The sequence below is a fragment of the Typopeltis vanoorti genome, chromosome 20 (assembly GCF_054136105.1).
Source record: "Typopeltis vanoorti isolate ZY-2024b chromosome 20, IOZ_Tvanoo_1.0, whole genome shotgun sequence".
NCBI lineage: Eukaryota > Metazoa > Arthropoda > Arachnida > Uropygi > Thelyphonidae > Typopeltis > Typopeltis vanoorti.
In genome coordinates, this window is record NC_143568.1 from 6,480,622 (window position 1) to 6,493,153 (window position 12,532).

General features: G+C 36.4%; 1 protein-coding gene across 3 annotated transcripts in view; it reads left to right on the forward strand.

Moving 5' to 3' along the window:
• LOC150095210 (stromal membrane-associated protein 1) overlaps window positions 1–12,532 on the forward strand; it is a 166,750-nt gene that overhangs the window by 126,365 nt on the left and 27,853 nt on the right. For 2 of the 3 annotated variants that reach the window (XM_090410137.1, XM_090410136.1), the window contains one exon: window positions 12,362–12,526. The exons of the other annotated variant lie outside the window; for it this stretch is intronic. In XM_090410137.1, coding sequence (XP_090266263.1) covers window positions 12,362–12,526 — 165 coding nt within the window. The remainder of the gene's footprint in view (window positions 1–12,361; window positions 12,527–12,532) is intronic. 3 annotated transcript variants of the gene reach the window in all.

Sequence of the window (12,532 nt, forward strand, 5' to 3'; positions counted from 1 at the left end):
AAACCTCACACACAAAAAGAAATATTTGAACAGCACAATGTAGTCTATAAATTTCCCTGCCAAAAAGACTGTGACATCACCTACACAGGTTCCACCATCAGGTCTTTATGGGCAAGACTACAAGAACACTTCCGTGACTGTAACATCCCTATTCCAGAACATTTAAACACTAAAAAACGCAACATCAAAAAGAAAAATCGTATACAAAACACAGGAAAAACGGAAATAGCTGTTCACGCCCTTGAACAAACACACACCCTGCAGATAGACAAGGCCATCATAGTAGACAGACAAGACAACGAAACAATGCTCAGAATATCGGAAACAATAGCTATAAAGTGTGACGCGAACTCTATCAACGTACACAGGCCCTACATAATCTCCGAGGTTTGGAAGCTTCACAACATAAAATTGAGGTCACAACCCCGACCAATAGGAGACAACACAAACACCTCTAAAGCAGAAGCACTCACCCGACCACGAATAGTCGAAATGGTCTACACCCCGTCAACCACCTTCCCCCTCCCTATTTTAAAAAAAATTAACCCTTTCATTTTTTCCCCACCCTATATAAAAATATATGTTTCTATATGTTACGAAAAAAACCCGGGTTTTTTCTAACTTATTCTACCAAACTGCCTACCACACACACACACACACTCTGCAGTTTTCGACATCGCAGACTGAGGAAAAGCCACAACACCCAGAAAAAGGTATGTGCAATTTTCTATTCCTTAGGCTACATATACTTTTTAGTACATCTACACTCATAATGCCCTAAGAATCCATGAGTAAATAGCCAATGACATTTAAGCAGGGGTACTCCTAAACTGAAGCAGGCAAAATAGCTGTAATCATAATAGTTTATAAAGAGGAGTAACATGGGAGTTTTCCCAGAAATAATATACATAAAAACATTACTTTTCATTGTTATTTCCTGATGTATACTGTCAAAAGATATTTTGATAGCCCAGCACAAGTGTTATTGTTACTACCTTCCTATCAACAGCATACTTCTAAATTAATCTATTAGTTGTCAGATCTTAACATTTCAGTTTTTAGGCATAACTAATTGCATCAACTCACCTAGACCTTGGTTTTCCTATATGCCAGTGTCATGTGTAACAGGTGTTTACTATAGGAAATCTGTAAGGACCAGAGGAAGTTTGTGATGGTGCAAGGTTCACTATAATGAATTCAAGGGAGTGTTTCCTCCATTCTTATGAAACAAAAGATATGAGAAGGAAATCATAGAAACACAGAAGCTAATAGTTGGAAGTCGAAAATCATGTGTACATAGAATTCAAAGCATTCGCAGGAAATGAACATAAAACAGTAACAAAGTACAAATGCAACCAGAATGGGAAACATCTAGAAATATGAAATTGTAACAAATGAAAATGCAGAATTAACCTTTAAATTTTGACATGTCAAATATATAGGCTATATAACTGATAGGAGACCACCACATAGCCTTAAAAGGAATGCAGAGAACAGTCTAGCTTCTGACCTAATGTCCAATCCTCACCTTCTCGTGGTGCACCCTATTAGGTATCTACCTGGATATTGAACAAATGAGGATGGGCTGGCAATTTGGGATTTATCCAACCAAATTGTATTCTTATTGGCTTAAACCAGAATATCAAATGATGGTGCAACATGACAGAATGTGTCATGCATCTGGAGCATTGCGGTTAAACAAGGCCCCTGTTGTTTTCACCAGGGAACCAGAGCAAACAGGAAAAGTCAGCTACTGGAACAAATCCTAAAACCAACCCCAGCTCAACATCACCAGAGTTCAAGATCGATACTATCAACATGAGAAGCCTGAATGGCAAAGAAATAGAGCTAGCTGAGGAATTGGATAAGTGCCAGATTGACATAATAGGGGTGACTGAAGCAAAAACTGGTGACATCTTTCTGAGCATTAAATACAAAATGTTATATTCAGGCAATGACAATCAAGGAAAAGGAGTAGCCATAGTATTCAATACCAAATACGAGGCTAATCTTATTAAATGGCATGCAGTCTCATGTAGAGTGATGTGGGCAAATATGAGAATGTGGAAATGGACAATGAGACTTATTTGTGCTTATGTTCCAGAGAAGGTTCTGCTAAAGTAGAAGTGGAGGATTTTTTATTTTATTTTATTTTATTTTATTTTTTTTTTTTTTTCAGGCTTTAGAGAAAGCAACTAACACAATGAAAAAGGAAAAGTTGGTTCTTGTTGGGGATCTAAATAACAGAATAAGAAATGATTGTCAGACATACAAAAATATATTGGGAAAATTTGGAAAAAAGTGCAGAGTTAATAATGATTCTCGTGGAAAGGCTTAGACGTTGGTTATGCATTTTTTACTAAATAATTTAAGGAAATTACGTCAACTAGGATATACATTAAAATAAATTTTAATATACTTCAATATTTCAGCAACATCGTGTTGCAATTTTCAAGAAACTTAAGAACAAGACACGTGCACGCAAGCACAGCAAACAGTAAGTGAGGAAGAAGCAGGAAGCTATTATTTCTCCTGAACTCCTGATGGTGCCCCCTAATGGGCAATGTTGGTATTCTTGGGCGATTGGGCTGAAGGTCTTCTGATGTAGGTTTCCCAAATTTGAGGCAGTCTCATGCAGCCAAATCTGTTGAGGTTTGGATTGTTTCCTAGGGCTTTTCATGGAATCAGCTTCAGTCCTAAGAAACAATCAAACCTCAACAAATTTGGCTGCATGAGACTGCCTCAAATTTGGGAGACCTACATCATAAGACCTTCAGCCCAATCGCCCAAGAATAGCAACATTGTCTGCTAGGGGACACCATCAGGACTTTTGGAGAAATAATAGCTTCCTGCTTCTTCCTCACTTACTGTTTGCTGTGCCTGCGTGCACGTGTCTTGTTCTTAAGTTTCTTGAAAATGGCAATGTGACATTGCCAAAATATTGAAGTATATTAAAATTTATTTTAATTTATATCCTAGTTGACTTTGTAATTTTCTTAAATTATTTAGTAAAAAAAGTAAAAAAAGTTAATAATAATGGCAAATAACTGTTGGATTTCTGCTCGGGACATGGACTGGTTATTAATAACACAATGTATCGACATAAAAATGTGCACAAATTCACATGGAGAGAAGAGGCAAGGAATAAGAAAAGTCTCATTAACTATGTTATTGTTGATAGTGATGTCTCCTCCCTTGTGCAGACACTAGAGTGCACAGAGGATTTGAAATTGGAAGCGATCACCATTTATTTTGAGCAGGATAAAATTGAATTTCATATTGAAAAGAAGAACATGCAAGAAACTTTTAAAGCGAATAAAAATTGAGCAGTTCTCAGGCGTGAACTGTAGACTAAAGTACACAAAAACATTATTCAAGAAAAAATTAAATGAGTTTGAGAACAGGAAACAAACCTTGGAGACTCAGTGGCAAGCCATGAAGAAAATACTGATTGATTCAGCCAGAGAGGCATGTGGTGAGGTTGTCTGCAAGGATAGAAAAATCAGAACACCATGGTGGACACAGGTAGTTGAGGCAGTGTTGGAAAAGAAGAAAGCATATCAAAAGTTCCAAGCAAATAAGTCAGCATGTGCTCTTGAAGAATACAGAGACAAATATAAGAAAGCTAAACACTGTGTAAAACTAGCTAAACAAAAGTCACGGGAGGCCTTTGGTAAGAACATAGGAAATAAATATCAAGAAGGTGGGAAGATATTCTGCAGGTTGTTGAAGTTCAGAAATGGAGGAAAGAGTGCTGTAAAAGGAATTAGAGATGATAAAGGTGACATGAAAACAGGAGATAAAGATATCTTTGAAGTATGCAGTAATTACTTCAAAAAATTGCTAAATGAAACAAGCAGTGGTTAAAAAAAACACTGATCAGACATGCAGTCAGGAATACATATCCATACTTGAAGTGGAAAAAGCCATGAGAAAGCCTGAACTGTGGAAAGGCAGCAGGAGTAGATGATATTCGACCAGAAATGCTCAAGTATGGAGGTATAAAAGTCTTACAGTTGCTTCACTGCATAGTTCAGAAGCCCTGGACAGAGGGACGAATTCCATATGATTGGAGTAAAGCTATCATAGTACCCATATATAAAAAGGGAAATAAAACTGAATGTGAGAATTACAGAGGTATTTCATTACTAAATGTTCCTGGTAAGATATATGCAAGTATACTTGGGAAACGGTTGAGAAGGATTGTGGAAGAGAAGCTTGGTGAAGAACAAGCTGGATTCCGGCCAAACAGATGCTGTCAGGATCAGATTTTCACTTTATGACAGATTGTTTAGAAATCCTGGGAATATAACAAAGATCTGGAAAAGGCATGACAAGGTGCCAAGAGAAAAGCTATTCAAAACACTACAGTTGTATGGTGTCAGTGGGGCATTATTTCATGCAATTCTTAGTCTTCAATTCTAACTGTTGTAAGTCAGCAGTTAGAATTGAAGGATGTACAGGAAGATGGTTTAATGTTAAATCTGGTGTCAGAGAAGGATGTATATTATCCCGCCTGTTATTAATTATCTATGTATCACATTATGAACAAAAATGGTATTAAACCTGATATATCAAAATTGGAGATGTTAATGTCAGCTCTTTGCTTTATGCAGATGATGTTATACTTCTAAATAAATCCTCTCCAAGTCTGCAAGATTCCCTGACTAAATTGAATAACTGTTGTAATAGATATGGTATGAAGGTCAGCATTAAAAAGACAAAGTTAACCTGAAATTTCTGATGGAAAACAGTAAATTCTTAAAAGAAGATGTTGGCAAACTAGTAGAGAATGCAATTTCGATCCCATAAATATAGTCAAATGCCATAATTTCGGACCTAAACAAAAAGAAAGGATGGAACAAACTTTCCACGTCTCATGAAAGTGACCTGCGACACACCAACAAACACATCCAAATTTATAGTGGCGATAAACAACAAACTAAAGGACACTTGCCCCCAGTCTCGCATGTGTGCTCGACCTAATTTAACCTTTGCCCAGAGAGAACAAAGATGCCGACTCTGAAGACGACTAGAAGAAAAATGCCAAAATGGAGACAACAGTTGGATGATAGACTACAAACAAACTAATGCAAAAACCAAGTGACCCCACTAGTAGCCACCAAGGAACCAGTATGCAGGCACTGCATAGGAAATGTGCAAGACCCTTGCACTCAAATCCGTGGCTCACAGAATCTTTCATATCCACTTCACCAACATCCATGGCCTCATTTCCAACCTTAGTGTCCACTACCATTTGCAGTCCACCAAATCCCACCTACTGTTTTTAACAGAAACTCAAATCTCACCTTCCCCCAGCACTATTCATCTCAACCTTCCTAACTACACATTATTTAACTCCTTTCGACCCAAGGGTGGTGTCTGTGCATATATCAGCTCTGACATACCCTGCCAGAGAGTACCTAACCTAGAATTGCCCAACTTTCACTTTCTTTGGCTGAAGATATCTTTCCCCCACTCAGTCAGATTCATCTGCTGTGTCTATCACTCTGAGCTCTTTCATTTCCTCTCCTTAAAAGTTGATTTTCTCCAGTCCACTCTCCTGACAGCAAAATCATCCTTCTGGGTGATTTGAATGTCCATAACACAAATTGGCTTTCCTCTTCCAGTTATACAGATCCTGCAGGCAGAGATGCTGGATCTGTATAAAAGAGATCTAGGGTATTTGGGGAGTGGTTCGTGTTATCTGAACAATTTTTGAACAATTTGTGTAAGGAAATTAGTGATCAGAATACCAGATAACACGAACCACTCCCCAAATACCCTAGATCTCTTCCTTACTAATGACCCCTCAAAATATGTAGTGAGTCTCCTGGGTAATTCTGACCACAACCTAGTGCTCATTTCTTCCCCCATGCAACAACGCTTACACAGTCACTCCCACACACGAGTAGTTTGGCATTATAACAGTGCCAAATGGGACAGTCACCAAGACTACTATGCTTCATTCCCATGGTTGGACTATTGTTTTATATCTTCCAGTCCAAACATATGCACCTAATGTATCACCAAAGTAATCCTCACTGGCATGAAAACATACATTTCCCACACTAATCAGAACTGCCGTCCCCTAACTAAACCCTGGTTCTCCAAAAGATGTGCCAAGGCTGTACAAATGAAAAATCAGGCATACCACAACTGGCTCAAATCAAAAACCCCATCCTCTTTCAATGCCTATACTGAAGCCCGAAACAGATGCAAGAAAATTTGCAATGCTTCTAAAACAAAATTTGAACAGGCAAAAAGCAGGAAGCTTTCAGCCTGTTTCAGTCTCTTGCAAGGCAATTGGCTGTAACTTTTGCCCTACACTATTCCCACCTCTATCATACCCAGATGGCTGAATTGCAACATCACCCATAGAAAAAGCTAACCTCCTGGCTTCACACTTTGCCTCCAATGCACACATAACTGATAATGGCAAATGCCCTCCAGTCATTCCAACTGCCCAACATACAATGCCCCCTGTATTCTTTTGCCAAAAAGATATCATAAACCTGCTGCCTAAATTATACACAAAAAAGTCTCCTGGCTTTGATGGCATTCCTCCAATTGTCCTGAAGGTCTGTGCACCAGAACTGACTCCTATCCTATGCCATCTGTACACACTCTCTTACTCCATTGGTATATCCCAAAGCCTGAAAATTGGCCTATATTCGACCCATTCCTAAAAAGGGTGACAAATCACTGCCATCTAACTGCCACCCTATCTCACTCACTTCATTCCTATCTAAAGTGATGGAGAAAACCATCAACTCTCAACTCCTAATCTACCTTGAAGGTACCCGGCTATTAAGCGACCACCAGTATGGATTCTGTCGAAGCCGATCAACAGGAGATCTTCTCTCATACATCACCCATCGACAAATGCCATGAATGACCCAACGGTTCATTTAGGACTCGGGAGAAGAAGATTCTACACAACTCACTTCAACCCACAGAACATCAACTACCACTGTCCTTAATTTCGACCTCCAATGGGACTCAGGTAACCTCATCAACTTCAATGCTAGTAAAACCCAGATTCTGTCTTATTTCTCACAAAAATGAACCATTTTCCCCCCAGCATTGTTTTTGATAACACTCAAATTCCCAGAGAAGATTGGATTTCTCTTCTTGGAATTATCCTGATACCAAGCCTCTCCTGGCATAAACACATCACAACCATTGCATCCTCAGCTTCCAAAAAACTAGGTTTTCTTTTTCACTCAAGACGCTACTTTACTTCTAAACAGCTGTTGACATTATACAAATCACAGATCTGCCCATCTATCGAATACTGCTCTCACATTTGGAGTGGGTCTCCTGAAAGCTCCCTCAAAATGCTTGACTCAATATAAAGGAGAGCAATTAGACTGATAAGTGACCCATCTCTCACCAACTTGCTTTCCTCACTTTCACATAGGCGCTTGGTCTCTGCAATATGTATATTCTATAAATATTTCCATGGGAAATGTTCATCTGAAACAGCATCAATAATTAGCCTACTCTGTACTAAGCTCATTGAAACATGTACAGCTGCTGCCCAACATCCTTTCACAGTACACCTTGAAACCCACAGGCCAAGTTTCTTTTCCTCCTCCTTCATCCCTGCTACTGCGGTACTGTGGAACAGTCTTCCCCCTGACACATTTCCCAAGGAATACAACATACAGGCTTTTAAATCAAATGTAAACAAGTTTCTCCTTTCCCAATCCATCACCCATATATGGTACTAATGTACTATATGGGCTCAACAAAAAAAAAAAAAAAAACTGCGTTACGATATTTCTAATAAATATTCTGCACTGTATTTTTACATTGTTGTTCAGCATATGAATAGTCTGAGCATTTATTACTGTAATATTCAAAATTATGTAGAATATAATCATAGTCCATCTTCTGGTGTTCCTGGTTACATTATATGTACACAGTGTCAACTCCTGACTTAGTTTGATTGTAATATTCCATTATGTCAGGCTTTTGGGAATCTAAATTCACGGTGTTATCAAAGTCCATACTTGAAAATAAAGTTACGTTTTGGTGTATGAGATACAAGTGTGCAATCTGCACCAAAAGCAAATAGTTGGATTTTACGGACCTGTTTTTAGGAGACACCAATTCAGGTGATAGTTTGGGTTTATTCTTATGAAAGTCTCTTCTTTTTCAAGTCAGCGATAAGATTTATAAGTCAGTGAACCAATTATCAGCTGGTTTATTACTAATCAAGTAATGTCCTTTGGGCTGCTTACCTGCATATATATTTCAAGATTTCCTGTGTAAAATACTTTCAAATCAACCATAGCAAAAACTTTTATTCCATATTTACTGGGCTTTGAATGAAATATATTATCTAAACCTACATTTGCTTCTAAACCCAGGTAACATTTTGTCTCTTGTTACATTCTGTCCCATAGTGACATAATTTACAATTTTCTACAAATGGTGAGAAAATGTCTCTCGCAGCTGCTTATTTGTCAGTTATCAGCGTTCTAAGCAGTAACTTGGTCATCAAACCTGATACAATTTTGAATAAATCTAAATTTCCATAAAGACATCGTAAGTCTAAAAAATCCCACTACCATCTGTAGCCCATAAATCCTGCAAATTTAGCTGATTGTTGCGATGTAAACTAGCTAGGTATAAGAGGCCTAAAAATGCTTTCAATTCTGTTTTATCTATTTGTTTAGCATCTCTTTCTCTTGAGTACCAGTTCGAAATAGAATTGATGTATTTATTTGTATATAATAAGATTAGATCATTTGGTGTTTGGCTGAACTAGCGGAAGTTGACACAAAATATTCTGCAGCCATCTTTCTCCATTTTGATTCTTTATCCTTTCCAAGAAATTCTTTTCAAGAAACTCTTCATTCGTGTCTAATTCATCTTCACTTTATTCACTAGAAATATCTTGTTCGGTATCTGAATCTTCTGAATGAACTTTCACGTAATCATCTTCTAAATCACTTTCATCTTCTCATTCAACTCTATCATTCTCATCATCAGACTCGAGTAACATTTGCTGAATCTCTTCAACATCTGATGGATTATCTATCGATATATTTTTCCAGCCATTTTCAACGATAAATAAAAAAAAAAACTAAACCAATACTATGCTGACATCGGAGTCCCACAGTATTCCTCAGATTCGATTTACTATCAAATATCACACACCTTTACATAACACGTGTTAAACCAAACTGATGGCATAAACAGTGCAGAATATCACTCATAATATACGCATGCGCAGCTAGTCATGACCTCCAAGCTATACACTGGATACATGTAAGAATATTTATATTAAAACAATTTGTTTGTATCTGTCAGATCAACAGTGACCTTTGCATGATTAAATACAAACCTAATAGCAAATAAGTATTAATATATGTTTAAGTCTGCCTTTTCAGAATAAGTTTTTTTTTTTCTGAATACATTTACCTTTTTAGCTACCAGATTACATCTTGACCACCTGTGTCAGAATTGCTTGGTGGGGAGAGAATAGAAGAATGTTTGAAGCAAAGTACTGCTTCCTTTTATCTTGAAAGAGCTATAATAACATAACTATCCTTTATTAGTATTATTAGGAATGGTTGAGGGAGTCTAAATCCGTTTGTTTCACGGGCTGATTTTCCTGTTCTGAGGGACGAAAAAACCCTCTACCTCAGCACAAGACTGGCTAACTCACCTTTAGTCATAAACATAGAGCAAAAAACTTTGAAAGGCATTATGAGTATGAGCAATTTATTCATGAACTGTTATATTCAGTGACACAACAGACAACACTAGATAAGTTTTTAAAATTTTATATTGTTTATTAAAAAGTTGTTTATAACAATAAATTGAAATAAATGATGCAGTTTTTTATATCCACTGCTTAATGTTATCAGCCTTTTGTTGTTATCAAAAAGCCACTGTCCCAAAGTGATCACAATAAGCGGTGTCTACAGTAATCATCTAATTTTAACTTTCCAAGAAGTTATCAAATGTGATCCAAATTTAAAATTGAAAAATAATAACTTCACCGTATGTTATAGCACATCGGAAGCCCATTTGCTATCGGGAGTGTTTTTCATTGAACTAATAAAATCACATTTTTGATCAGGCAGCTCATTAGTTTACTCCATTGGGAGACCCTATGCTCCCAATGGAGTGGAGCAGAATAAGCAAGTAATAAATCACCTGATAAATAATGAGTCATTCTGTGAAAGAACTGAATGGATTATCCAATTCAAAATTCTGTTATTTGTGGCTGTTTCACTGCACTTGATTTATAATCATATAATATTATTGTATTATATTTAAATGACAAATCAATGTATAAAATAATATTTATTGCAGTCATTAAATAGTTTCATTAATTCATGATAAAATGTTGACCATTGTCGATAATTATATGATACTCATTTTGATAAAATAAAAATTATAATAAATTAGACATTTATGTTTCAGATTCATAAATTTAAATTTCTGGAGGGTCTTGAGCTGTTTTACCCAGGACTAGAGACAAAAAAGATTAAAAAATTTCTCTGGACAAATGGCATATGTACCTAGCTGGAACTATTGGGTTTGAATCCACATTCTGTGAATTTCACATGTAGGAACCCCTAGTTTGAAGTAGCTTTAAAATATTCCATATTTGGTCTCTAGAGCAGGATTTCTAGACTATGTTAAAGTAAAAATTATAAAACAAATGATAATATAATTCTTTAGTCCTATTTCCCCCATTGCATGTTTGGTCTCTGGAGTTGAGTTTCTGGACTAAATTAAAGTAAAAATTACAAAACAAATGATAAAATATAAATCCTTAGTTCCCCCCCTCCTCCCCCCATGATATGTTTAAAACCTTTCGTGGGTGGGAGATGCATAAAAAAAAAACTCGCAACCGACTCAATCATTCATTGCAACATAAAGTAGCATGAGTTACCAGTAAAACTAAAAAATGTCTGCCACATCATAAAATTATGCTCTCATCAACAGGTGTAAATTAAAAACAGTATTGAACTAAATTTACTTTTAAGACATTTAGTCCAATACACCTGTAAGAGGGTGCTTAAATAGGATTTCAGGTTCAACGTTGTGTTTTGATTCTTTACCTTTTTACCTGTAATGCATGTGGTAATATTTCATTTTAATGCCATGATGATGTTACTGAAGGGAAATATCAACTATGCAAAAATAACTGTTTATTATTACCTGGTATTTATCATTACAATTAACTCTTGCTAAGCGAACTCATAGGGACCACAGGAGTAGTTCAATAGCTATTCCTGTTATCCCTAATGGTGAATATCTTGCTATAATAAATTTTCTTTAGAAACCATTTTGCCTGTAGAAACTCTTGAGTTGGGACTAAAAGTCAGATTTGCTGTAGTGAGTGAGTTTATTAAAAAAAAAAAAAAAAAAAAAAAAAAAGTTTTGATATAGTGAGAGATTATTGTATTTGCTGACATCCAGTCAACTGGCAAACTGATGTTACAAACTCTGTGTTGTTAGTTGGTTTTTGATAATTTAATGCCTAAATGTACCTTAATGTTCTAAAGTTATTAAACTCAGCATGTAAAATTCTCCTTATACAATTGTATTGTGTATGGATTTTAAACAAGAAAAAAAATTTAATGGTGTTGGGGAAGCTAGCTGAAAAGTTACCAAATCTAACAGAGATAGCCAAAGCAGTGAAGCATCAAACTTCCATCATTGTAATTGCAACTAGTCTCCTGTCATCTTAGTTACATGCAGTGACAGTCACTGAATAGTTGTAATGCTAAAAGAACATTAAACTTCATTTTGAACATGTGTACAGTATTGTACAAGTTGTGTATCAAAGTATGTCAGTAGAAGCACAAATGTTTATCTTGGAAGTTTTAGTGATTAATATTATATTGTGAAATTAATACTGATTTGTTAATTAACACTAGTGGGAGATGAATTTCACTGATTGGTGTGCAAGACTAGTACCCTACTTATTGGAGGGCTAAAGTGGTTTGGAAAAAAAAAAAAAAAAAAAAAAATCCATGTTTGGTCTCTTGAGCAGGGTTTCTAGACTTTGTATTAAAAAAAAAAAAAAAAATAGCCCTACCCACAGCATGAATATTATAGGTTTGCTAAAAACCTTTCATGCTGTGGAGCCACATAAAATTGCCTAGCATCAATTTGATCACAAGTGCACATAACCTCAAGATGTTCCTTGGCCTGGTGTTAGTTCTATCTTTTCTCTCCACGTCACATTATTACTTAATTTTGTGGGTCGGACATTGTGTAACTCACTATGTATTGCTTGAGATAGTCTATGCATTATCCTGTTAATCCTGAATTAATTCAGTTAAATGTTTTGCAGTTTGAATCATGCCAAATTTCTTTTTTTTAGCCTGCTTCAAGCATACCTGCTACTAACCCTTTTCTTTCTGTTGGTTCATCAAACATGGGGCAGGAGTGGAACCAGCTTTCCAATTCCTGGGTTGCTGGGCCTGGTAGTGTTGGTGTTACTGGCAGCAGAACTAACCCCTCACTTACAGCACAAGGGCTTGGCCAGGTTTGT